General features: G+C 39.2%; 1 protein-coding gene and 1 non-coding gene across 3 annotated transcripts; both read left to right on the top strand.

Moving 5' to 3' along the window:
- The first annotated feature begins 99 nt into the window (after nt 1-99).
- Nucleotides 100-27,134, top strand: LOC146502647 (gamma-aminobutyric acid receptor subunit rho-2-like). 2 transcript variants are annotated; one of them, XM_085131818.1, is made up of 10 exons: nt 100-1,497; nt 3,483-3,551; nt 4,449-4,555; nt 12,341-12,408; nt 16,393-16,616; nt 16,700-16,782; nt 17,900-18,040; nt 20,262-20,414; nt 20,590-20,786; nt 20,884-27,134. In XM_085131818.1, exons 1-10 carry the CDS (start codon nt 1,376-1,378, stop codon nt 21,196-21,198), a joined length of 1,479 nt encoding a protein of 492 aa, XP_084987944.1. In that variant the 5' UTR covers nt 100-1,375; the 3' UTR covers nt 21,199-27,134. The 2 variants fall into 2 exon arrangements, with proteins under 2 accessions (XP_084987944.1, XP_084987943.1); XM_085131817.1 differs by having other exon boundaries at nt 101-1,497; nt 20,590-20,798.
- Nucleotides 26,963-27,123, top strand: LOC146502648 (U1 spliceosomal RNA). The gene has a single exon (XR_014869664.1). It is a non-coding gene; the product is annotated as a U1 spliceosomal RNA (small nuclear RNA).
- Nucleotides 27,135-27,847: the final 713 nt, after the last annotated feature.

Here is a 27,847-nt window from a genome sequence, read left to right as displayed (position 1 = left end):
GGCACGTGGTCGCCCCCTGAGCTAGAGTGCAATTTTTTAAATTTATAATATTTTATAATTTTATAATAAATTTTTAATTTATTATTATTTTTTATTTGTTTTTTTAAGGGGAAAAATCACACTGAGGATGCCAAAGTCATATATAAAATATGAAACACTTGGTGTTAAGGTAAGGAATTACAAAAGGGTAAAATGAACTCCTCTATGTTCAACACTGTGTCTGTGACGGTTCTCGGTCATCCAGGTCATCGTAGTCTAAGGAGCTTGGAAAGAAAAGCGGCCACACTTCTTTAGGTTTCGTGAAGACGTTTCACCTCTCATCGGAGAAGCTTCTTACACAATGGTATCCTGCAAACTCAGCTCTCTTTGCCCGAGAGATGTCCAGTGTTGAATCATTTCTTTCAGTGTTACATCCCCTTCCTCGAGCCTTCATACAACCTTATCAAACCTTGTCATATAAAGATGTAAAAGTAATTACAGAGACTGTGTTCAAATTTCTGTCAACATATGAAAATTAAAAATACAGATGTTAGAATAAACAGCTGTACTATCCTGATTTTATTCAATGTGTTTTTGGATCTAACTCCTGCTATTATGGACTTTTGTAGGCTTTTCTTTTTCACATTTGAACAACATGAAAAGTTGTTTAAGGAGGACAGCCTCCATTTTTACTGTGCTTGTTTTTATTGCCTAATTGTAAAATCTACTCTTGCCAGTAGCAGCAGCAGCAGCAGTGAACCCGGGCGGGCTTTAAGAAAATCATCATCTGTTTCTCCAAACACTTGATAGGATAATGCATTCTAATCATTTAAGAGCACATCGTCCTCAACACCCACAAAGACTGCTCGAAAATGTGGTGCTGAGTTGACGCTGGGTTTTGGCGAAACCCCTGATTTTATAACGTATATATCTCCTATTCTAAACTGAAAATGATATCGCAAATGCCGGACAGTCATACATACAGCTGACTGGAATTAATCTAAGTGAGTGTAGCTCGCAAATATTGTTTTTCATTGTTATTTTTTTTTTTTAATATTAATACAACGATCACTCCCAGCTCGTCAGGCGTGCATTATGTTTATGTGCTTGTTTATATATTTGATTATTTCATGTGACGCTACATGTGGTCCTGAAGCTGCGCGCTCCTATCCACGAAAAGCACCTCTGGAGTTTGATGACCAATCACAGCGCTTTTCAGTCTTCACCATCAGTCTCTCTCTGCGAAGCAACTGGCGCACTCCTTCACCACAGTCTCTTGACTCTCAAGCTTGATTGTCTTCCTGCTTTAGACAGAAACATGGTACGGCTCACGGAGGGTGCTGCGCGTGGAAGGAAAACGTTGCTAATCGACTCTCAGCTGGACTTCTAACTCATCATGCCGCGTTACACTAGGGTCCTGCTTCTAGTTTTGTGTGTGAGTCTGATCGGGGAATGCCGGAAACACAGAAGTAGGAAAAAACGGTGGTCGCCACCGGCCGAGACTCATAAGCCAGCAAAGTAAGTTCTCTGTTTCATTTTATTTTAAAGTAAAAAAAACAACAAAAACAAACGAAAAACAACAACAACAACAACAACAAAAACCCCAAATGAAATGAAACAGCAATGTGACGTAAATCTTTTAGCACGTCAAGATAATTCACTCGTGGTTCATCCATCATATTAAAACATTAGTGTGGCACTGAACAGCATATTTAAGTCTTTAGTCTTTCTTTCTACGAACACATAGAATCACACCATTCAAGTGTAAATTCCCCGTGGCTAAATACATTTTACCAATTTGCAGTCCAGTTCATTTTTGAGTGGTAACTAACTGTGTGTTTATGCAACCAAACCGTGCGTAAAAAGCAGCCATAGAACAGCAATCCGCTGTCCTCGAGCTTCGTGAAATCATCTACAGCAAAGAAAACCATGCTTGGAGATACAGCGTGTTATACAGATGTTATTTTAGTTATCAAGACTTCTGTGAAGGGAGCAGGAACGGGTCCGTAGGGAGCAAGAATTTTAGGAATTATCATTCTGTCTGTTATTTGGCTGCTATGGTTCGCTAATTGTCAGCTCTCTACCCTTTCCCAGGAGCACTCCATGACTCTATATCCTGGATTTAATCTCTTCGGCTAACAAGCTGTGCAAGTTACTGATGCTGATCCTGTAACGTCTGATTACAGACTCACGTTTCCTTTAGTTTCTTCCGTAATAATTCAGTTTTCCTTTTCATTTTTGATCTGTTGCTGATTATTCCTGATTTCACATGTGTCATGGTTCCTCTTTCCCCCCAGTTTTTGTGTGTTCTTGAATCAGTTCTGAGTTATGATGTTATGATTTCCTTCCAGCTTCTCATTTTTTAGTCTTCCCCTATGTTTAGTATTATTCCCCATTGTTCATAGTTGACTTATTGATGTTTCTAGTCTCAGCTAGTTCCCCCTCATGTCCAGTTTGTCTTAATCACGTCTTTGTGTTTTTTCCTTCCAAGCATCCCTCTTGTATATCAGCATTCCCTCTGGCTGTTTACATGTCAAGTCTACGTTCTGCACTTCCTGTCTTAATTTACCACCAGTCCCTGGTCTTGTGTGCCTTGTGCTCAGCTTAGTTTCAGTCTTGTTTCTCAGATTTAGCTCGTGTTTTCTTGTGTGTTCCAGCTCCAGTTAATTATGTCACATGTGTACTTAATTCCCCAGTTTCCCTCAGTTCCTGGTCGTGTCATAAACCGTCACACTATGTGTCTCCCCTGTGTCTCCCTTGCCCATCCAGTAGTTTCTCAGGGTATTTTAATACTCGTTTTTTAATTTTATTTTTGCTGCACCTCTTACTGGGCTCTTACAGTGTTTGTGGATCATTATTATTTGGACTCATAGCTCATCCATTCAATCTTTTCCTATACACATATCTAGCATCGCTCCTCTCCATATGTCTAAAGCAATTCAGTGTCAGTCTTGACAAACATGCAGTGTATATACCAAAATCCGTTTCGTTCCTTTGTGCGACAGAGCTGCATTGTTGTTAATAAATTAATAAAACCTACCAATGAGGCACCCTGATGTTCTGGGTGAGTGCCCTAAAATACTCACTGAAATGGAGTATTTTGCAGCAAAACGAAGCAGTGTACCTTTTATCTAGAGAGACAGAAAGAAAACTCAACTACTTGAATGTGAGGCTATGGGTATTCTAGGGGGGTGTTTTGATCCATTCACACCACAAGTGACAGCAACTTAGTGCAGTGTGTTATTTTGTCACCAAAATTCAGAAATGTGCATCAATCAACCTTTGCATTGCATTTAACTGTGTGACTTTAACTTGCAACAACTCACCTCCCACAAGATTTAAGAGTAAAATGTCTTTATTAATTGAGCGATTTATATGTATTAGATTTATTGTGTTATATTTTGCAACTTTGCAATATATTGTGTGATTTAATTTAGTTGACTTTTATTAATGCACATAGTTCCTAAAGATTTTTCATTTGAATATAAATATGTGTCTTATAGGGAACTTGCTGGAACACCTGACACTGTTGTTATTGTAAGGCCAGGATCCGAGACCAGGATGGAGGACAGGTGTGTAACACATTTGTCTTTTATGCCCGACATTCCAATGTTGCAATTAATATTTCACATTTGTTTTTAACTGTGACCACAATCTTTCCATAATAATAATTATAATAATAAATGTATTCATCACACTCAATCACAATTACATTTGTAAATTTCAAGAAAAAATATTTGCAAATAAAAGCAAGGTTTGAAAAGATAGTAGCCAAGATTTATTTATTTATTTTATTTTATTTATTGTTGTTTGGATAGTGTAATGGTTGTTTGTTCCTAACATAATTATCATTGTGACCATTAATAAAACAACAGCAGTCTTTCTAGTTTAAGGGTGACAACGTCCGCATTAGTAAACAGCACATGACTTTTAGAGTCTCATGTGGTACTACTTCTTGATTTCATCTTTACTTTCTTTTTCCTTTCTTTAGTCAGAGTTAGGAAAGCTGATGGTTTGGCTTAATATAGACAAATTATCACATTAGGAAGTTGAGGTTTCTAGGCAACCAGGGTGACAGGTTCAGCTCACACATGTAGGCAGAGGTAATTTAATTTTAAATCATGAAGGTAATAAGTAATAATAAGCTGGTTACACAACTGCACTATTGACTTATTTTGTCACAAAGCAGTCTCCTTCTAATTTAGCCCAAATGTTCAGCTGTGAATCATCAGCCTGTTAGGTTCATAGAAAATCTGGTATGTGTTTTGCAATGAGTGAGGATTGTGGATGTTGTTCACCACTGCTAAATTGAAAGATCAATATGAAGGGATCATTTACTGACAAATATGAGGAGTAAGAATGATTTGAGTCATGGGCACCTGACAGTTTTTGCTTTTAACAAAGGTTCACTACTTCTTAATCCTATCTTTTAGTTCCCCTTTTTCTCTCTGTCTGGTTTTTGTCATCAGTCCTCTATCAAAGAAAGTTGTGGATGGAACTAAAAGCCGGAAGGTAAAGACCAGCCACCTCCTGCGCATTGATGAACACGATTTCACCATGAGGCCCGCATTTGCAGGTAAGCTCCAATAGCTGCTAATTTCCATCATAAGAGTAATGTGTTCTTGATTTCTTTGAAGATGTGTGTTTTCTGAGAAATATAGAAAACCTACAGAGGCAACTGGATACGTCAGCTCAGCGCTTCACTAACATAGTCTCCCAGTCTATTTCTCCAAATTTTGTTCAACCTAAAGTCAATGTTGATACCACTCTGACACTTTCCTTCTTGACTGACCCTTATAACCCTTAGTTTAAAAAAGAAAACAGAAAGAACATTCCATGATCAGTTGTGCTCATAAAACACGTGACTCTTGTGAGACTCTCGTGCAATCATTTAAATGAGGAAGAAGTCAAAGTGTGCACCAGCTGTTGCAGTCCCTTCTGGCTTTAAAAGTAGCAACTGCAGTGTAACTAATGAAAGAAGTGTTTAGTGTTTGAACTGCTTCTAAAATGTATATCAGAGTGCGACAGTACACAAGGTTTATCGTCAGCAGTGTATAAGGAGAGCTAATAAGGTTTCTGTGCACCTGCACTGCTCCCATTGGACTGTGGTGAGACACATTTAATAGATGAACAGTAGCAGACAGTTTGGTGAAATATTTGGAATATTTCATATTACATCAATCTGCAATGTATTTATGTAGCTCCACCTTCATGACTGTCTAAAAAACAGGGCAGATACACTTGTATGGATCGGTTCTATTTCTAGTATTGAGATGGTGTGATTTTTATTTCACCAATGTCACTCTGCAGTGGGATTTCTTTCTGGTTTTACTGTGTGTTACATTTTCATTGTCTGTGAACTGCCAAGGTTTGCATAAATGTCATCATTAGACACCGAGCATGAGGTTTGGAGTGGACATCTACGTGCATGACAATTTCTTTTGGAATGTGCGGCCCCATCAGCAGGGACTTTATGTTCCAGAGGCAATGCAATGCACTTAATATGCATGTGTTGCAAAGACTTCAAAGAAGTATAACAGGAATGATTATTCCTCCAGCTGTCTGTGTCTATGTTTGCAGCAGAGTAAAATCACTGCTTAATGCACAGGCCTAGTTGTCTAATCTAAGCACAGTCAACCAACAGTGGATTTACAGTTGTTAATCCACACAGAGTTCAGCATGGAATGAACAAAGTGTTTTCTCTCTCTATTCTGGTGAACAGACAAGATAATAATTCAAGCTCTCAAAACTAAGGCTGACTAGGAAAAATTACAGCTGTAATCTTAGATATGTGACTCTATAAAAAGCAGTTGATTGGTATTTAAAAATGAACTCATGCTTCAGAATCAATCACATTATGTATGTAGGGAGACACTCCTTAAAATCCGCACTGCACCATTTGAATAGATAGAAACAAAGGAAAGATTGATGGAGGGGTTTGGCTTTTTGGTTTGGGTTTGGTCAATTTAGCACACAAAAGAACTAGATAAATAGCAGCCCTATGTGTGCTGAGGCACAGGATTAGCAGTGGGTCAATAATAGTGGGACACCCACACTAGGGCTTAAATACCTGGGACTCTCCAACAATTGCCCTTAAATCTGAAGAAGCTTTTTGGATCCAGTCGCTTTTCTTTCCAAGGTCCTCAGAGCTCCATAGGCCATACAGCAAAAGTATTTTTCCCTATGACATGAGCTGAAATTTACTGATGATAATGGAGAAATGGAAACGAAAGGCTCATCCCAAGATACAAACTTGTAAAAGCAATATGCGTTACTACTACTAATAAAATCTGTTTAATAATTTTACTCTAGAATGAGCAAATTTTAGTCAACAAGTTGACTAGACTTTCTTTATCTTTACAAAGAAGATTACACAGTTGTATGACTCCAATCTAACAGCAACAGCAACCAAAAACTTATATATGTTTATGTATTTTTAAAATTTTAAACAAAAGTTAAACTAACAGGAAATGCAAACCCTGGTTCCCTGGGTGAAAACCTATCACGCCAACACTGTGGCACATTTTGTACTTACTCTGTTTTGTGATCTCAAACATGTATTTGTGACAAATATACCAAAAAATAAGAAATCAAACACATTTCCACAGCACGAATGTAGCATGATGAATGCATATTGATGATGCACTGTTGATTTGTTGGCAAATCCACACATAGGACACTTCATGCAACTATCTCATCAGTCTATAAATGTTTGGAAGAAGAACGGATACCTGCTTTACATTCTCAGTAATTTATTAAACATGAAAACTTGTATTCGTCCTCTGGATAGACCACCGCTGTTTCCTTGTCACTCTGTTTGGCTCAAAATGGACTTTGACTGTAGCCGGAAATTAGGCAATCCTGCTCCAAAAGCACTGCTAGCTGAGGCTTTTTCTCTGCAGGCATCTAGTGTTATGTCAGCTGAAGGGGCGTGTCTTCAGGAGGGGTTATAGTGAGTCCAGAACGTGACATGTGACATATGATGTGAGTAAGAGAGGGGAGAACACTGACAGCTGGAGCTGGGCACGAGTTACTATCCCTTCTTCCAGGTAGCAGCTTTGCCGTGCAACCAGTTATGTAAGGCTGACTCTCTCACTGCTGCAGAGATTAACAACACCACAGCAGCCAATGTGACTTTAATACAGAAACGACAGACTGCTGTGTGAATTTGTTTCTATCTGTTATGAGCCTGCTAGGATACTCTTCCATATCCCTCTAAATCCCAGACTGGCCTTAAATATAATCATCTCATCAGCTAAACAACACAGAGGAACAAACATGAGAATGCTGTGTTCTGCCTAACTCAACCTTTCATGTGAAATTACCAGTTATTACTAATGGCTTTAACGGGATACTCCAGCCTGTTATTTTAGGATTGTGTAAGGGAATGCACTGAAAGCAAGTTTGCAGATCATAAGAGTGACTGCATCACATCTGATGTCACATTTCTATTGAAATCAAAGAAGATCTTAGCACACTTAGTTTGTGTCATCAGAAACAAACAGTTAGACACTTACCCATCCATGAGACAATATGCTGTAGTTATGAAAGCCAAAAGTTCTTGTCTGTTATGGGATTTCAGCTGCTCAACACTTTGTTGCCCTCACTGGCTTCTTTTTTTTAAATTTCAAAATGTACCCAATAATTTCAGTGGGAACTGTAGGCAGGCATGCTATTTTGCTATGGGGGCATGTTGTTGGATGTCCAGTTTGTCATCATCTTACTGATATAAGCATGGAAAAAAAATGCCTGTGCATAGTTCAGTCTTATTGTTGCCTTTACAGATGTGCAAGTTACCAAATGTGCATTAGTGCACCATAGACCTTACCCCTCAGGATTCGGTGTCCATTGTTTTCAACATGTCTTCCTTTAGGTCAGACCAGAGCCTGGCCAAAAGGAAGACATTTTCAGGACAGTGTTCAACTTTGAGATCTTGTGTTTTCCTGCTGGAGTATAAACTTGCATTTGTGGATGCAGTGCCAAACTGTGTTCATAAGCAATAGTTTATAGAAGAGTTTCTGAGTCAATATAGATCTATGTCTCTTCTTAAAGCTGTTGTCAAGGCTCCACTGTGTGGGGTTGAGAGTAGGGCCCAAATGCAGGATTCACAAAGCAAGATTTAAAATTCAAAAGGAGCTTTACTACTGACAACTTCAAAGTAAACATAACATAAGGCAGGAACAAATAATCTGACGAGAGGCACCTAACTGGAGGCACACAGCGAGAGACACAGCTTGAGGGTGGACGTGACAAATAACAGAAGCAAACCGAGGCTTTAAATAAACAAGAGGTGATTATGTCAGAGTGCCAACACCTGCAAACACAGCTGAATTGAATCTGACTAATTAAACAAGGGGAAGCAAAACCAAATATAATGCACACAAGATGAGGGGCTGTCAAAATAAAACTAACACTGCAACCAAGACTACGACATACAAACTGGACACAGTTTAACAGGGACCATGGAGATAAGACAGAAAGATACAGGGACATTGTGGGGGAACAAGAAAGGTAAATAAAAAAGGAGACAAGACTGACATGTCACAGGAGACAATGACGACAAACCAAAAAGACGAAGCTGAGACAGACTGGACACGACAGATATATAACATAATAAAATAAGAAACCAAAATCTTAAAACAGAACTCAGATGCACTACAAAATATTATACTCAAAACCAATGTTCCCTCTAATTTTTCATGTGTCTGAGCGAAAACTCCCAAACTCCTTGCTGAGCGACATCAGACGTGTGCACTGTGGTCACGCCACCATCTAATCCATGCAAGTTACATGGTTTATTAAAATAATCAAATTACAGCATTTACATTTATGTTAGACTACTTTTAATTAACTGCTATACCCAACTTATATATATATATATATATATATATATATATATATATATATATATATATATATATATATATATATATATATATATATATATATATATATAATAAAAGCTATATATATATAAAAAGCTCTGACTTGTATTATGAGTATGAGTATGTGGTCTGGTAGCTGCAAAGTTTTTTGCAGCTATTTTTTTTTTAATGCAGCCAATGCGCTTTTAAACAAACATTTAAACTATTTACAGAACAATCAGGTGTTCTGCATTAAATTTGATGCCACACAAATTATTTGTGCCACTCCAAAAATAATTTCTGTCCACTATGAGATAAAGGAGAACAACAGCCTGATACCTGCAGGCCTGACAACAGGAGATGTATCACTCCTGTAACACCTTTAACATTCAGCAGTCGCCTCATTGTTCTGACACACACAACAAAACTATTGACTACACTACACACTCACTTCACAAGATTTGTGCTAAACGTCTCAAATCCCTCACACCTCAAAACACCGCCGTCACTCCTAAAATTTCCCCCCGTTTCTTAACAACTAGATGCCACGTTGCCATATCATTTTTTGATTGGTGGACATGGTACTTTTTTCGACGAATAGGAAAGGGTGGGGTTTTTTTTGGTTTTGTTTCGCTCACAGGTGGAGAGTGCTTTCGAGCGTCTTCCTTATAAAACACAGTTTTTACCGTTTCTTCCTGCAGTAAATATAAACAACGATAGTATTCAGGAAGAAAACCAAGGCAGATTTTCTGTGTGCAGAGACTGTGCCAGCAGTGCGCAATTGCACACGTGCGCAGCTTAGAGGGAACATTGCTCAAAACTAAATATTACAAAATTTGATGATAAGTCATCTTTTAAATCCAAAAGAAAGAAGAATGAGTCTACAACAAAAACTTAAAACACTGGATCAGCGACCCTGGACCATGACAGCAGTGCTACCTGCTAGCCAATTATTTTAGCTTGACCTTTATGCACAGACTTTTCTTGATTCTCTAAATATTTGTACTATAGATAGCCTGCACATTTTCTATCCTTGGGCAATAAAGACTAAAGACAATAATGAAAGTACTTTAGGTTCTACTTATTCTCATTGTCTTATTTCCAGTGTTGTAATATACTATTTACAGAGGTGGGAAGTAATGAAGTATTTGAACTGTACTGTAATTTTTACTTTTACTCCCTGAATTTTTTTAAGAAGTGTGACAATTGTCCAACATTGTCCTTGTCTTGGACAGCATCTGCGTCTCTGAGTCCAGCTCCGTCCCCACAACATTACTGGCCTTGTCGTCAGTTTATTGAGTCTGTTGGCATCTGCAACCCTCAACCTGCTGCTCCAGCATGCAACAGCATAGAGGATGGCAGCGGCCACAACAGACTGATAGAAAATCCTGAGCACTGTCCAAAAAATGTTCAAAGTCCCCAGAGACGACTCTGGCTCTTCCTGTAGAGTGCAGTGGTGTTTTTAACCCAGTCCAGTTCATTATCTATGTGTACTCTGAAGTATTTATAGTCCTCCACAATGTCTACATCGATCCCCTGGATTAAAACAGTCAAACTAAAGTCCTCAGTCAAGTCTTTGGTCATTGTCACATTGAGCTGCAAATGATTCTGCTCGTGCCATCTTCAGAAAACCTCTGAAGGTGGCAGGTCTCTGTGCAGTGGCTGAAGTCTGTGGTGTAATGGGTGAAGAGGTGCCCTTGTGTTGCTGATAACCTTGTCAGAAACACAATGTTGAAGATGCACACATTGTGGTTTTCCTGTTAGATAATCAACAATCCAGGACACAAGAGACACATCCACCTACATCGCTATCAGCTTATCACCCAGAAGGGTTAGTTTGATGGCACTGAATGCACTGGAAAAGTGGAAAAACATGACCCTCACAGTGCTCGCTGGCTGGTCCAGATGGGTGTAGACACGACTGAGTAGGTAGATGATGGTGTCCTCAGCTCCTCTGAAGTGAAGGGGATCCTGATGTGGTCTGACTATAGGTCGCTGGTCAAGGATGAGTCTTTCCAAGGTCTTCATGACGTGGGAAGTCAGTGCCACAGGCCTGTAATCCTGGGGCTACTGGAATGGTGCGTCTTTGGTACATGACATCTTCCACAGCACTGGGACCCTCTGCAGACTCAGACTCAACACGAACAGTTTATGAAAGACTCCACAAAGCCTTGAGGACATGAGGACTCACCCCGTCTGGTCCAGCAAACTTGCCTGAGTGGAGTCTCCTCATTTGCCTCTGAACCTGGTCGTTAGTGAAAGTGATAGGTGGGGGAGGGGTGTCAGGACTCTTACAGGAGGCAACGGTGCAGTGTTGAGAGGGAGGGAGAGACAGTGGTGTGGCTACAGGTAAGTCAGTAGGGGGCTGAGCATTCACTGCAGTGTTGAATCTGTTGAAAAGCACATTCAACTCATTGGCTCTGTCCTCACCACCCCCAGCTCCCCTGCTGTTGGATGGCTTGAATCCAGTGATTGTTTTTGTAACAAACCCACAGCAGACCCGGGTGCACCTTCATGCTTTACATTTTCTGGTTGCTGTATACACACAGTTGGCTGCAGATCTCTCTCGCTGCCAGCCACACATACTGACAATAACAACAGTACTGCAGGGCCCAGTACCATATTTAAGTCAGCGGGGCGTGATTGCGGATGCCGTGCAGGTACGTCCACCTTCCCTGCATGACACCGCAGGCCATGCCCCACCACAGTCTTCATGCCACTCCACACCTCTCTCATGCTGTTCTGCTGTTCTGTTATTCAATCTTACCAGCTGTAGAGTGTATAATATAAAGCATAAACAGTGTACTGTCCGTGTAGAGGATGGAAATCAGCCAGGACACCTCATGAAACATCTGCTCATATCTTATTCAGTTCAGTTGTATAAATCCTCAAAGAGCACTGAACATCCCTGTCCCTTTCACAGCTGGGGTTCCGTTCTGCCAAGACGAGCCGTCGGAGTCTAACCACTAAATACATCTGTCTAACTTCTGTTCATCAATAAATCAATTCATTCTTTTAATTGCATGTCCTTATTGAACTGATTTTAACAAATCTGCTTTAACCTCTTCCCTGCTCATTTTCTTGTTTATAGGCAAAATCACCCACTACAACGCAGGCAACAGAAAACAGAGCTATGTTTTTATTTTGTTCCACTTAACTGATTCAAGCTGAGGACCTGTATTAGAATTAAAATTTAGACTGAAATAAAGTTGGTATTCTTATATACTAATGTTATTTTATCATGACATTAATATAGCACAGGGTTCAGTTAGTTTTGCATAAAACTAGGTGGTAAAAATGTTCTTCAAGGAGCTACTTTACTTTCTTACTCTGAGTACATTTCAGAGCCGATAGTTTTTCATACTTGAGTAAAGAAGTTGAATTAGTACTTCAACTTTTTACTGTAGTATTTTTAACACTAGTATCTGCACTTCTACTTAAGTACAGAATGTATGTACTTTTGGCACCGCTTCAGATTTGTTTGTTTATATCTGAAGGTCCAGCTGTCCCTGTTGGGGTGGACGTTCAGGTGGAGAGTTTGGACAGCATATCAGAGGTAGACATGGTAAGTATTTTAAATGCATTAAATGTAAATTTGCATTACACAAAATGTAGCTGAACAAGTATTTGGATAAAGTACCTGTAAGGCTGAATGTTTAATTGACACTGAAGTTTAAGAGACATGCAAAATTGACTGTGTTATCAGACATGTGACCCCATTCATTTAGAATACTGGAATAGTGATTATGGAAACTGCTAGTTCTTGTAGCGCACCCAGCATCTCGTCATGTAAATTTGTGGCACTAACACAAAACAGTGCCAGTGACTTGGACATCAAAATTTCCAGAGCTGGTAGGAGACTGCTGTAGTAATGTCCAGATGCCTGGAGCTATATAAATAAGTGGTTTCATTACTGCAATGAAGGAAGTGTGAAACACAACAGGTTATGGCAATAATCCCAACAGTCCACTTGGTACCTCAATTAGACACACAGCATAAGTATCATGTGCAGCCAGGGGCAATTTTTCAACCATGCCATAATCTTGCTAAGTAGTTCTTAGTGCCTAAAAATTAAACTAATCACACAACATAACACAAATTTCCCAGGACACAAACCAAACTGTCCCGTCTCACCAACTTAACGTGTTACAATGTGGACTTTAAACAGAGGGTCACTATCTGTGAGCACCCAAGCTTAACATGACTTGTGTGTCAAGCCTTGGAATTAGCATTGTCCAAGTCTAATTTATGAGAGACTATGGCGAAAATATGCTAAGTGTAGGTAGAACAGGGATGGCATTTTTACTCTTACATAAACTGCTGATCAGTAAAACATCCTTCAATAACTACTCCTTCATTAGGCTTAAGGTGCTGGCTCAAAATTGGTATGTTTTAAATTTTTGTTATTAATTGTAATAAATATTAAGTAGGTGACACTAACACTTTGTGACAACCAACCTCGCTTTGGGGTTGGTTGTCCCCAGAGTTATCAATGAGATGTCAGTAAAAATTGTGATTTAATAAAAAATGAGAAACTTTTTTTTTTCGGATATCATCTGAGAGCCCAGCTTTGGCACACACATTGACACATCAAAGCCATTCTTCCTTGGGCCAGCTACTGATATAAGGCTCAATACAAACCAAGCAGAAGTACTCCTGATCATCAGAGAACTGCTCTCTTCCTGGTCTTGTTCTGCTTTACTTCAATAGGCGCTCCACTTGTGGAGGGCTGGGAAGAATTTGTGGACAAATTTCTGTTTTGTTCAGTGGAGGTGGGAGGAGCCAGGCACTGCTGTAACCCAGATAAGGTTGGAAGACAAACTTTGGGCAAACTCAAATTAGATATCTCTATTTATTGGGTAGATGCCACTTACCCTGAACGATACTGGATGTTGGTAGGGGGTGCAGCTATTGGGAAGGAAATGGCCACAATCCTCAGAATAACATTTGGCAGCATCCAGGCATCACGGGCAGAGTTGACATACTTTTTAAAAGATCCATATTTTGACCCGTCCATGGGATTGAGTTTACGTGAGCAATTTGGAGGGAATAAAGGATATGATTGCCCTCCTTCTGCTTTGTTCCAAATCTGTATTTCAACATGATCTGCTCCTGGTTGTCAAAGAACATGGTGCGTGCCAAGCTTGTGGTCTGTGGTGATCAAATGGCAAGAGTAGGGCAGTGTTTGAGCAAGCGACTAAACCAGTCTGCATCGGCTTGACTGGTTTTACTCCAGGGCTTTGAGATTGTGACTTTCTGTGCCACTGCAATGTTGTATACACACTTATGGACTTTTTGTTGGTGCAAAGTCATATTAAATATCAGAGGCCTTAATGATGGAGCTGATCCTAACCATGGCTTTACCTCATTAATCAGTGTCTAATACTGCCAAAGCTCTTAATAACAAAAACCGAAAACACACACAACAACACATGAAATTACTCTGAATACCTCCTCAACTCAGTCTATTTGTGTTTTACAAAATGATTGCTGTAAAATGGACAGCTCGTAATGGTTAAATATGTGATATCAACAAAGTTTCACAGTGCCTTCTAGTGTGGTGGTAATAAACAACGTGCCAACCAGCCCAAGTCTGTCCTACACACTGAAAACAGTCTGAAGTACACAAGGCAAAAACTGTTTGTCAGGATTAATTTCAGCTGTATCTTTGGAGGTGTGTGAGTTTAAACTGCTGTGCAGAAAGTATTGTTGGTATTTGCAAAGAGAACATGGACAACTGTGTGTAAGAAATTAACACTGGATATTTTTTTTTAAGCTGACCATATCGCACAAGCATTTCTGCAAATCAGTTACTCGCTGCTAATTGTGCCAGTTTTCAATGCCAAAAAGGCACGTCTTAATTTTTGAGCTTGATATTGCAGCTGTTACTGCTGTGTGGAAGAGGCATTGCAAAGGTTTAAGAGTGCATGCTTAGAAGAGTTAGACATTTCTCCAATTTATTTGGAATGTCAGATGAAGATGTTATAAAAGAAAATGAATTACCAAACTTCATGATTTTAAATTTTCTCATTTAACTTAGAGATGACATCCAACCAAAACAATACCAGCAGCAGTAAAACTTGTCCTGGCGGAAAATTTCATAGTTTGTGACCTTATGCTAAGTAATGCGTAATGATGTGCTCTTGGCACGTCATTTTGAACTAAAACTGGCCGCGCTTGTGTGTCACTTCACAATTTTAACAAACTGAGTCATTTTAGTCTCTGGGTCAGGGACAAGTTACTGCCCCAAGTGGAGTTTAAGTGTCTCAGAGTCTTATTCATGGGTCAGGGAAGAAGGAAGTGGGAGATTAACAGATGGATTGGGACTATGGCTACTGTGATGCAGATGCTGCATTGGTCCGTTGTGATAAAGAGCATAATAACAAAGATTTACCACTCAGTCTGATCCCTCAGCTGTGATCATACCGGGTACTACCTGGTTGAGGTGTTTTGGGCATGTCCTACTAGAATAAGGACACGGGACAGACCCAGGACTTGCTGAAGGAATTCAATTTCTCAGCTAGCCCGGGAATGCCTCTGTGTTCCGACAGATGAGCGGGAGGAGGTGACTGGGGAGAGGGAGGTCTGGGTGTCCTTGCAACCCAGCCTGGATGAGTGGAAGAACATGAATGGATGGATGTAGTCACTGTCTGTCATGTTTCATGTATATCACTGAACCCACTGTTAGACAACATAATATACTGTATATTTCTGGCCAGAGTTTACTTTTCATTGCATAATGCAAGCCATTCAGTATGCTTTAATGACAGCCATAAAGACAGAAAACATGCTCTGTAATACTCCAGCAGTTACTGTCTAACACTCACTGTTATTAGGTAGCATTAGATAGTAAATTATACCAGACTGTAGCAACAAAAACCCTCAGCACAGTATTCAGTGACATGAGAAAATGTGCTATTTTGTTTCTGTTAAATCCAATTTTTAATAAATAAAAGACAGAAAATTCAATTTATTCTTACAAAGCAGTTTTGACCCAGTATACCAGTATATGGGTTAATAAAACCATGAACTTGAAATATGCAAGAATACATACTTTAGATCTTTAAAGGTGGAATCATCTCTGATTAGTAGACATAAGTTATTAATCATGTGAAAGTCTCAGACATGCCCTTAAACTGGTCTTATGCAACATCAAAGGTACTTGTTCACTTGGTGCCAAGAGTACATGTTGCTACAGTCATTAGTCATTACAAATCTGTTGTTATATAATTGTAATACTATGACAACAGGACAAAAGATTAACTGTGGTGCGGAGGGGGCATGCACGCGCGTAACCATTCCTGCCTGCAGAGCAACGTAGAGGATGAAGGAGGAAAAAAAGAGGGTATTCTAGGACCAAATGAAGCCTGTGGACTGTACTTGGTTAACACATGTTCAGCATTTTGGCTTACTGTACATTTATCTGTAAACAACTTCAATAATCCAGCAGCCACTGGCTGGAGTGATGTAATCCCAGGAAAAATTAAATAAATTAGGGATAGCAAGACCCTTTCATCCCGATGCTGTCTTCTTTCTCCCATTATCTCAGGACTTCACCATGACTCTGTACCTGAGGCACTACTGGAAAGATGAAAGGCTGGCATTCCCAAGCGCTACAAACAAAAGCATGACCTTTGATGGTCGCCTGGTGAAGAAAATATGGGTACCTGATGTGTTCTTTGTCCATTCCAAGAGGTCCTTCATCCACGACACCACTACTGACAACATCATGTTAAGGGTCTTCCCAGATGGTCATGTTCTGTACAGTCTGAGGTGAAGACAGGAAACAAATGCCTTGCAAGAAAGGGCCCCCTGTCTAGAGTTACTAAGGTTTATATTCTGCTTTAATTCTACAGAGTAACAGTTACTGCAGCTTGCAACATGGATTTTAGTCGTTTCCCTCTGGACTCACAGACATGTACACTGGAGCTGGAGAGTTGTAAGTATTCTTAGACCATGAGACTCCTTCTTGTGCTGCTATGCAGTGGGGGAAATAATAATTTTTTTCTAAGTTCACCCACAAAGAAATTAACAGTTTGCGAATGTCAACCAAAAATCCAAACCAAAAGTGGAGACTGGCTAGGCACCTCCATGATGTTAATTTGCTTCTTCTTTAGCCACTCCTTTGTTGCCTTGTGGTGTGGTTTAGGTGACTGTCATGTTAGAAGGATGGTGTCATCCAAGATTTGCGGTGTCAATGCGGTGAAGTCGTCATCTACCTTAGCTGAAAAAAGGAAACATGATGTTTCCACATCTGTGTTTAACTGTGGGAAGACTTTGGGTCATTCCCAGCATTTCTCTTTGCAAACACGGCTGATACCAAAGAACTCGATTTTGGTTTTATCTAACCACAGCGCTTTCTCCCAGGCCTTCTCTGAATCATTTAGATGTTCATGGCCAAATTAAGGTGGTTCTACACAGATGCCTTCTTGAGCGGGGAGACCTTTTAGGTGCTGTAAAATTTCAGTCCATGGCAGTGTAGTGTGTTACACTAATGGTATTCTTGCTGACTGTGATCCCAACTGCCTTCAGATCGCTAACAGACTCCTCCCGTGTAGTTTTAAGCCGATCCACCACCTTTGTCATAATCGTCTTCACCCCATAAAGTAAAATCTTGCATTGAACTCCACTCTTCCATTTTTGAATAATTGCATCAACAAGTGTCACCTTCTCATCAAGTTTCTTGCTGATGGTCTTGTAGCCCTCTATAACATCATGCAGATCTACAGCCTTGTTCTTCATATCCTTTGACAGCCCTTTGGTCTTGTCAGCTTTTTGGTTGATATTCTGTCTTTCTTCATTAAAAAGACAACCATAAAAATTAGAGACTGTTTATTTTTGTGTAAATGAGCAAACCTACAACAAAAAGGGGCTTTGGTTACTAAATTGTGAATTGATTATTAGTATTAGTATTAGTTTAGTTGTTATTTGAAACTCAGCCATCAGCAGAATACAAGCTTTTATTGAATTTATGAATTTGCTCTATTTGCTTATCACAGGTCCAGCTGTGTTCATTCAGATGACTGCTGTTTCCATTCCTACTTTCTGTCCTGCAGATGCTTACACAGATGAGGACCTGATGCTTTATTGGAAAAGTGGCGATGAGTCCCTGAGCACAGATGACAGGATTTCTCTGTCTCAGTTCCTGATTCAGAAGTTTCACACTACCTCCAGGCTGGCTTTCTACAGCAGCACAGGTTGAGAAGGAAAACAAACCCAGATTTCACTTACACATACATATTTTGTGTAAGACTACATTGGTCACTATTATAACTGCTCCACAAAAACCAAAGATTTAGGGGAAATAATCTGAAGTTGTTGTAAACTACCATATATGAAAATCATGTTTTAGCATCAACATTATGATTATCTGGGAGAGATTCTAGAGTTAATTTCATGTTTAATCAGTCAACTAAGCCAAACTAAGTTGGGAGAGGTTTATATATTCCCTCTGATGTCTGCTGATGGCTCAGCCAGATCCAGCTATTACAGGCAGAAGTCATCCTGCTGACTGAGCTGAACCTCAGTGGGGCAAGTTAAAAAAAAATCCCAAAACATGTTCATAGAGTGGAGGGGAAAAAACGCTTTGATTCCTTGCTAAATTTGTCAGTTTGAAGACTTACAAAGAAATAAAAAATCTCTTATTTTTATGGTAGTTTCATTTAATGAAGAGCCAGAATATCAATGAAAAGATAAATAACAGTGCAACACAATGCAAACATAACAAAGTTATAAATTAATTTGGATGTCTCTGAGTAAAATACATAGGTAAGTAATAAGTAGATCCCCTAAAACCCAGCCAGATTTCTGCTTCCCACAGGTAGGCTGTGTGCCCATGCGGCAAACAGATTAGAGTTCTGCAGTGGCTATCCATCAGTACATTAGTACAAGTGCATTTGCCTTGTCAAACCTAAAAATAGAAATTTGTATGTTAAAACTTACCAAAGTAGAGCAATTTTCATCTCAGACAGTTCTGTCAAAAAGTCCTAGTCTATCAATTAATATGTACATCTGGCCCTTACATTACTGCCATCTTGTGGCCACAGTCAGATATTGCAGCTGGAAGCTGTGCATATTTCATCTCACAGCAAAGTGTGTCTCTGTCTCTTAGGGCATGTCCATCTCCCAGTAACAATGACTGGAGCTGGGTAGGCTGAGAGGCCAGCAGCTTTATTCTGGTGGTTTGCACATGTGCATTGTGGATAAATCTCTGGTCTTTGAGTGTAAACTGATGAGAGAGGAGCACGTGAGGCAAGCTGCCGTTGGCTCAGCTTTTAGTTCAATTAAGTTTTATTTCTATAGTCCAAAATCCCAACAACAGTTGCCTCAAGGAACTTAAGACTTTTGCTGCTCTTAGATCAATTTCAGTGTGTTATGGAAACTCAGCTGGCATTAGCAAGTAAATAAGATTCAGTGATTTAGCAGCAGAACAGATAAGTTTGCAGTTGCTAACCACCTTCATTCAATTCAATTCAGTTCAATTTCATTTATACAGCACCAAATCACAATAACAGTCGCCTCAAGGCACTTTGCATTGTAAGGTAGACCCTTCAATAATACATATAGAGAAAAACCCAACAATCATATGACCCCCTATGAGCAAGCACTTTGGCGACAGTGGGAAGGAAAAGCTCTCTTTTAACAGGAAGAAACCTCCGGCAGAACCAGGCTCAGGGAGGGGTGGGGCCATCTGCTGCGACAAGTTCTGGAGAGGGAAGGAAGACAGGAAAAAAGACATGCTGTGGAAGAGAGCCAGAGACTAATAACAAGCATGATTCAATGCAGAAAGGTCTGTTAACACATAGTGAGTGAGAAAGGTGACTGAAGAAGAAATACTTAGTGCATCATGGGAATCCCCCAGCAGCCTACACCTATTGCAGCATAACTAAGGGAGGATTCAGGGTCACCTGATCCAGCCCTAACTATATGCTTTAGCAAAAAGGAAAGTTTGAAGCCTAATCTTAAAAGTAGAGATAGTGTCTGTCTCCTGAATCCAAACTGGAAGCTGGTTCCACAGAAGAGGAGCCTGAAAACTGAAGGCTCTGAGTCCCATTCTACTTCTAAATAACCACCTTGCCTAACATGTATGATGTAGAGAAGATTGACTGTGATAAAGTTGCTAATAATCATCTCTGCTTGCCTTTCTGTAAACGCCACCACACAACATTGCAATCAATCAATTAATTACAGAAACTCCTCTTTTCAACTTGTTATGTTTATAAAGCACATGTGAAGAAGTAATTTCTTCCATTCCAACCTAAGGAAAGACCAAATAGCTTTCAAGAGCTTTTAATTGTTAATTGATTGTTAATTTCCTCATGTTCTGTCATTTTACCTTGATGTTTTCTGTTTTACCTCTAACACATAAAGCGAAAAGTTTATTGTGTTTTACTTATTCCTCACTTATTCTATCTCCAGGTTGGTACAACCGTCTGTACATCAACTTCACGCTGCGGCGTCACATCTTCTTTTTTCTACTGCAGACCTACTTCCCTGCTACTCTAATGGTGATGCTGTCCTGGGTGTCCTTCTGGATTGACCGCAGGGCTGTCCCTGCCAGAGTCTCATTAGGTAAGAGGATCTGCATCATTGTAACTGTTGCCTGCTAAAACTGAATATGTTTCCTAAGGACATCAGATGTGAAAATGTGAAAAATCAAAATCAGTTAGCTCTTTTTGGCCATTAAAATGACCCTCTGTCGTAGTTCATTGACTGCTGCGCTAACAAGACCTTGTATGCTCTTCAGGTATAACTACGGTGCTCACCATGTCCACCATCATTACTGGAGTAAATGCTTCCATGCCCAGAGTCTCCTACATCAAAGCTGTGGACATTTACCTCTGGGTCAGTTTTGTCTTCGTCTTCCTGTCTGTGCTAGAATACGCTGCCGTAAACTACCTGACAACTTTGAGGGATGGGAAAGACCGCAAACTCAGAGAAAAAGTTAAGGAACAGGTACAGGCACCTTTTTCAAAACTCACACATCTCAAACAGTGATCAAACCTTTTTAATTATGATTCCTTTTGTCTATTTCACTTAGTCCCAGACACTCCCTTGCACATGTGGCATGCCCCATACCAAGACCATGATGCTAGATGGGACATACAGTGAGGAAGACGCCAACAGTCTGGCGGGATACACAAGAGCCTCGATGGTTGCCGAGGACATATCAGATAAACAGGAACAGATGGTAGTGCATCTGTCTTTGGACAACGAGTCCACTGGCACCAAGAAGAAGGGCATCCGTGGCTTCCGGATCATTCAGAACACCCACGCCATTGACACATACTCTCGTATGATTTTCCCAGGCTCATATATCCTCTTCAACCTGATCTACTGGTGTGTGTACTGTTGAGAATTTTAGCTCAAATTGTAGTAGTGAAAGAAAATTACTGTGAAACCGTTCTGTTGGACGTAAGCCTGAGGTTTACCGGTTCAAGTTTGCCAGGATGACCTATCAAAGACATCTGGGAGTGAATACTACATCTACCCATTTCATTGTTGGACTGGACATTCGATATAGCTTATTTTTTAATTTTTATTAATTAATCCTTTATTTATCCAGGTAAAAATCTCACTGAGATTCAAAACTCATTTCCAAGAGAGACATGGCATCATGGCAGCAAAAGACCTTCTGTTCCTGCCTCACAAGCTAATATGTACCCAAGTCACGCTGAGAGAAAACTCATGGGGCTGGTTGCACATTCACTCTAATACAGCGGTCCCCAACCCCCGAGCCACGGACCGGTGCCGTGAGCCGTTTGGTACCGGGCCGCAAGAGTTGAGGCTCGGGTGTGAAATTTATGGTCTTCAGGGCTTTTATCGGTTTTTATTGTTATTTCTTATAGTTAACTCGGTTTCCCTGGGTTTTCCCGTGTGTTATGAATAAATCTTTTTTTTTTTTTGGTACCGGTACTGGTTTTATTTTGTTGTATTTATCCGCAACACCTTAAAGGCCGGTCCGTGAAAATATTGTCAGACATAAACCAGTCCGTGGCGCAAAAAAGGTCGGTGACCGCTGCTTTAATAAACAGGTTAATCATGAGCCTAAAAAGTTTGCTACAGCACCCTAAGGGTAACAGTGGTGATACTTTTGGCTCTTTCACAAAGATGTCAGTTTGCTGGATACATTCTTGTTTGCATCTTGTTCTGTGTTTTATGGTAACTTCAGCAGAAAGTTTCATCTACAATCTCTCACCACTGAATTTTGTCCTTGTTGGTCTTTCAGTAATATACAGTTTCAGCTTAATAAATAGAACTTAGCTCAGTTTACAAGTTTACAAATAATCTAAGTGGTTTATTCCACCTCAAATGTTCATTTGGACTTTTTAAAACAGATTGTTTTCACAGCAGATATTTTGGCTTGTCAAAGATCAAGTACAGGTGTAACACATACCATGAAAAACAATTTTCATTCCATTTAGGTGAGCAAATTTCAGACCTCTGCCATTCATGCTGGCTCACATATAAACCTCAACTACCTGATGGAACTGCACTATCTGCAGTTAAGGTACTTTCACTTGTGATTATCAGATATGTCAGGTTGTTTGACATGAGTGAAGTTTGATGGACTGATATTCTATTCAATTTTATTTTGTTCACTCAGTCTAAACTGTGTAACTTAGTTGTTTACTATTAGTAGCAACGGCCTATCCCTTTGTTTCCAAGTCAACATGATAACTGGGGTAACTCTTGCTAAGAACTCTTGCAATATACTTTGTGGTTAATAATATGGTTGTTTTCTGTTTCTATTAAATTCAATTCTACTGTATTTATATAATCCCAAATTACAAAAACAGTTGCCCCAAGGCATGTTATGTTGTAGGGTATAGACCCTGCAAAAAATTTATTTTCTATTTTTTTCAATTTGTCACAGTTTGATCTGTAAAACATATAAGCACATTTTCTGCAATGGTTTAGTATTACTGACCAGTGAATCAGTGAGCAGCTAGGTCCCAATATTTAAATATCATTTGTGGAAAGAAACAGGCATTCATTTTCTTGTGATTTGTTGGAGTTGCTCTTCATTTAGATGGAAGTTTAACCTGCAGATTGTGCACAACAAAAGTACTTTTGGACAGTTAAATCTAGCCTGTCTCTCTGCAACCAGCCCTTGTCCAGGCTTCCTGGAATAACACACTTCAACCTGAACCTCTCAACTGTCATGACTAAAAAGATTAAGAGAATATAATTTGGCTGCTATTGCCTCTGTAGTCATTGGATTTGACTGAGTTATGTATCTGAATTTGTCCAAAGCAGTTGGAGACTGAAGCACTAAGTGAACTTTTAAAGTACTATTTAAAGTACAATTCATTACCGTTGCTGAACAAAGTATTTTGATTATGTATTTATAGGATTTTTAAATTCACCACGTTTTATTTGTTTAATGTTTTATTATTTATTTGCACCAGTATTGGATCCATGTGGCATTGCAGGCAAGTTGCAAGAAACAGGGCTTACACAAAAACTGGTTGGTGAATGCTGCAAGACATGGAATATAATATCTTCCTATATGTATTTTTTTTAGAAAGAACTTTAAAACATAGAAAGCTTTACCAGTGATGTAATCAACTTGAACCGCCTTAAGTGAACATTGTTTTCATATACATATTTTGACAAGATAGATTTTTTGTTTTTAATTAATTTCAGAGCAATGATTGACATTAATCATGTAGGTAACTAGAAGTTAACAGTAGACTGATTATGCTATGATGTGTGTGAATTCATCCGTCACAACACTACTGTATTTTAAGCAGATAGTTCCTACAAAGATATAGTGAGCAGATTATTGAACACTTCACCAATGTTTTAAGTAAATATGTCTCTAAGGTGCTACTGACATGACATTCTCACCAGATGCCTGTAACAACCCATCCAATCCTTAAATGCAAAGAAATCCAATAATATGTGTCCATAAATTATGTATAATCATGAGAAATGACACGTGGGAAAAGTATTGAACACATGAACAATAGGAGGTGCAAGAAAGCCATGTAAAGTGATGACACCAGCTGAAATCTATCAGTTATTAGAAAGCAATCCTGCCACCTATTGCAAATTAATATCAGCGGGTTCAGTCCCAACTGAAGGGCTTATAAAAAGGTGTCTTATTACCAAGGAGTCGCGCAATAAACATCTCATGACGGGTAAAACGATCTTGAGATCTTTGCAACCTTATTGTTGCATTGGTTACAAAAGAATTTCTAAACTACTGAAGGTTCCCAGGAGCACTGTTGGGGCCATAATCCCGAAATGGAAAGAATATAATTTCACCATAAAGCAGCCACTACCAGGTGTTCCCTTCAAGATTTCAGACAGAGGAGTAAAAGAAATTATCAGACGAGTTGTCCAAGATTCAAGGACCATTTGTGGAGAGCAGCAGAAAGATGTAGAATTGTTTCAAAGAAACGATAAGCAACGGACTTCACTGCCACAGTCTTTATCCACGCACTCTTTTGCTGAAGAAAAAGCATGTTGAATTGTGTTTACTGTATTTGCTGAACAACATTTAGACAAGTCTGTGAAATACTGGGGAAATATAGTCTGGACAAATGAGACCAAAATTGAACTTTTTGGATGCCATAATACACATCGTGTTTTGAGATCAACAGGCAATGCATATACCCCCCAGTTTGGAGGTGGGAACATCATTGGCACGCTTCACATAACTGAAGGAAGAATGAATGGCAGTTGAACATCTCAGGAAGACAATATTTTCTTTTTCTGAAACCAGCTGAGTTTCCTTGACTGTGTGTTTGGGATCAAAGCTGCTAGAATGGTCCAGTCAATAACCTGACCTGAATCCAACTGAAATCCTATGGAGAGAACTAAAGCTCAGAGTTCACAGAAAGGGCCCACAGAACCTTCAGGATTTGAAGACTGTTTGTATGAAAGAAACTCACCTGAGCAATACATGCAACTTTTCACCTCCTGTTTCTCCATAAGGAGGCGCCTTGAAGCTGTCATCACCACCAACAGCTTTTATAAATACATTTCAGTAACCATATTCAATACTTTTTCCCTGTGTCATTTTTCATTTTACACATAATTTATGACATCTGTGGTTTGATTTCTTTAGCTCAATTCAATTCAATTTTATTTATATAGCGCCAAATCACAACAACAGTCGCCTCAAGGTGCTTTATATTGTAAGGTAGACCCTACAATAATAGGGTATACCTTGTGTGGATTGAAATGTGTTATTACCAGCATCTGGTGAAAATTGTATGTCAATAGCACTTTCAGAAATATATTTACTTAGTAAACTGATGACTTGTTCAATAGTTATTTTACGTGCTGTATACATTTCTGACAGATATACAGTTTGACAGATTAGTTATTTTATTTATTTACATAATTGGTTTAGCTTAGCATAAAGCAAAGGTACGTAAAATAGCAAACCTAGGTCAAGTTGGTGTTTGTACATTTTTATTCTGGTACTCCACTAGGGTACATTTGCATGATTCACACATAAAGAAAAATCCTCATTTATAGTGGGGTAAAAAATTGTAAGTTTGCTCATTTACAACAGGCTCTAAAATGTATGGTAGTTTAATTTTATCAGCTGATGTGCACGTCACTGAGTAAAATAAGTATTTGATTTTCAAGCAAAGCATGACTCATTAATTGGTAGAAAAACCCTTGTTGGCAAGCACAGTGTTAAGATGTTGCTTGTAGTTGGTGACTAGGTTTGTACATATCTCAGGATTTTGGCCACTCCCCTTTACAGAAACTCTCTAAACAAGGGTGGCTGTGGCACGAGAGGTACTAGTTGCAAGCAATGTGGTCCGATCCCTTGTTACTCCAGTCTATATGCCAAAGTACCCTTGGGTAAGATACTGAACCCAGAGTCATTCAATGAGGTTAAGAGTGGGAGGGATCATGGTAGTTGCGTAATTCAATTTTCTTTCTTCAAAGATGGTGGGTTGAGTTGAAGCCAAAAAAAATTCGATTTTGGTTTTATTCTGACCACAGCACATTCTCCCAAGCCTTCTCTAAATCCTTTAAATGGTGTCTTACAAACTTAAGATGGGCCTACACGTCTGCATTTTTGAGCAGGGGCACCTTGTGAGCACAGCAAAATTTCAATCCATTATAGCGTAGTGTGTTACCAGTTGTGTTCTTGGTAACTGTGGTTCCAACTGCCTTCAGATAATCAACAAGCTTCTCCTGTGTAGTTTGGGGCTGATCCACCACTGTAGAGGCTGAGCCCACGCTTGAAGCCACTAAGGTGTTCGTTGGCTGGGGTGATGCGATGCCACTGTTATGAATGAAACTTATCACAGTCCAGTAACTCCAGCCATACTTATCTTGTTATTTTAGAATCTGTATTCCACTTCCATCAGTTGCATTTGTTGTCAACAGTTCTCTTTATCCAACACTATTTATCATAAACTGTTTGCTCCTTCTAAACAACAACACGCCTGCCGCTAATTACATGTGTCTACCCTAAATACATTCCCATCAACACACCATATCATAACACAAAAAAGGTAACCCCTAATGGCATACATAGTGTACCAACACAAAAAAATGGCTCCTACAACCACTTTCTCATGATCACCCTCAACCCACGAGCCAAGACTTTGCATAGAGAGCAAGACTGAGTGCAGCTTTATATTTTTCTATTCCTCAATAATGGCATCAACAGTTGTCACCTTCTCACCAAACTTCTTGCTGATGGTCTTGTAGCCTGTTCTAGCATTTTGCAAGTCTATAGTCCTGTTCATGGTGCCCTTTGACAGCTCTTTGGTGGAGCGGTTAGAATGGAAATTGAAGGAACCTGATTTTGTAGAGAGGTGTACTTTATACATAGTTGACATCAGGAATATCTTTAATTGATTGTTTGGTTGTAATTTGTGGAATTTTGGTTGATATTCTCTCTCCATTAAAATAAAACTTCCATAAAAATTAGAGACTGTTTATTTGTTTGTAAGTGAGTGAACCTATAAATACAGCAGGTAATGAAATCATTATTTCCCCCACTGTATATTATGTCGGAGAATTGTATGTACACTGTTTATAACACATTTCAGTTTCTGTTCCTTGAAACCTTAAAATGTGAGTCATAAATAGTAAGGTAAATATATACTTTTATATATATTTATTTATATATATCTATACTTACCTGGCAGGGGAGATACCATGATCACGAAGGTGGTTCACCCAGGGCGAGGCTCAGCCATTGCACTGCGGTGCTGACCCCTGTGAATTCCCCAAATGCGGGAATCTCAACTGCATAATTTGTGGTAGTGGAGGACTGCGTTCGCGCTCTCCCCTCACTTTTTTTTTTTTTTTAACAAATTAGGTTATCTTATATACTTATATTGTTACCTCAGAACTTGAAACACTGGTCATACTTAATTTGAACCTATCTAGGATAGGGAGATACATCCACTACATTTTGCTGTAGTCTGTTCATTTTGTCTTCTTTTGTTCAACTTAACATTATGATAATGAGCGTTGTCTGTTTGTGAATGGATTTACTTAGTTTTGCTTTACCAGTCTGTAGAGAGTGGCATTTCTTTCTAATACACTGTTCACTTCTCAGTGTTTTCATCTTGTCTTGGAAGAAGTTCTGTGAAGTAGCAGTACAGAGGTGATATCAATTTTCAGGTGATTGTAATGAAAACAATGTTGGAATCAATATTTTTAATAAAATGTGACATGAAAGAATGAAGTAGCAGGGAGAAAAAAGTATAAGTATCTGAGAACTGTACTTGAATACAGAGCTTGAATAAATTACTGATACACGATGCATCACTGATCCCATTGCAAGACTGATCATATCAAAACATAGACACTAACATTTATATTCTTTCCAGACTCTAACACTGCTTTGTTTGAGCTCAATTGCATGACTTTTTTTTTTTTGTTTTTTTTTTGTTTTTTTTTTCGGGGGGGGGGGGGGGGGGGGGCGTCAAAACGGATTTATTTTTTTAATTATCATTTCTGTATTTGTTTCTTGTTATCAATATTTATCAACTTTTCTTTTCTTTCTTTCT

Source organism: Neolamprologus multifasciatus, chromosome 15 (genome assembly GCF_963576455.1).
Source record: "Neolamprologus multifasciatus chromosome 15, fNeoMul1.2, whole genome shotgun sequence".
Taxonomy (NCBI): domain Eukaryota; kingdom Metazoa; phylum Chordata; class Actinopteri; order Cichliformes; family Cichlidae; genus Neolamprologus; species Neolamprologus multifasciatus.
This window is presented reverse-complemented; position numbering and strand designations above follow the sequence as displayed.

What these genes read in the sequence shown, in the direction of transcription:
- LOC146502647 (XM_085131817.1), top strand. Translation starts at nt 1,376, where the DNA reads ATGCCGCGTTACACTAGGGTCCTGCTTCTAGTTTTGTGTGTGAGTCTG. An exon ending in GAGACTCATAAGCCAGCAAA is followed by an intron (nt 1,498 to 3,482) that starts GTAAGTTCTCTG and finishes TGTGTCTTATAG; the next exon opens with GGAACTTGCTGGAACACCTG. An exon ending in TACACTGGAGCTGGAGAGTT is followed by an intron (nt 16,783 to 17,899) that starts GTAAGTATTCTT and finishes TCTGTCCTGCAG; the next exon opens with ATGCTTACACAGATGAGGAC.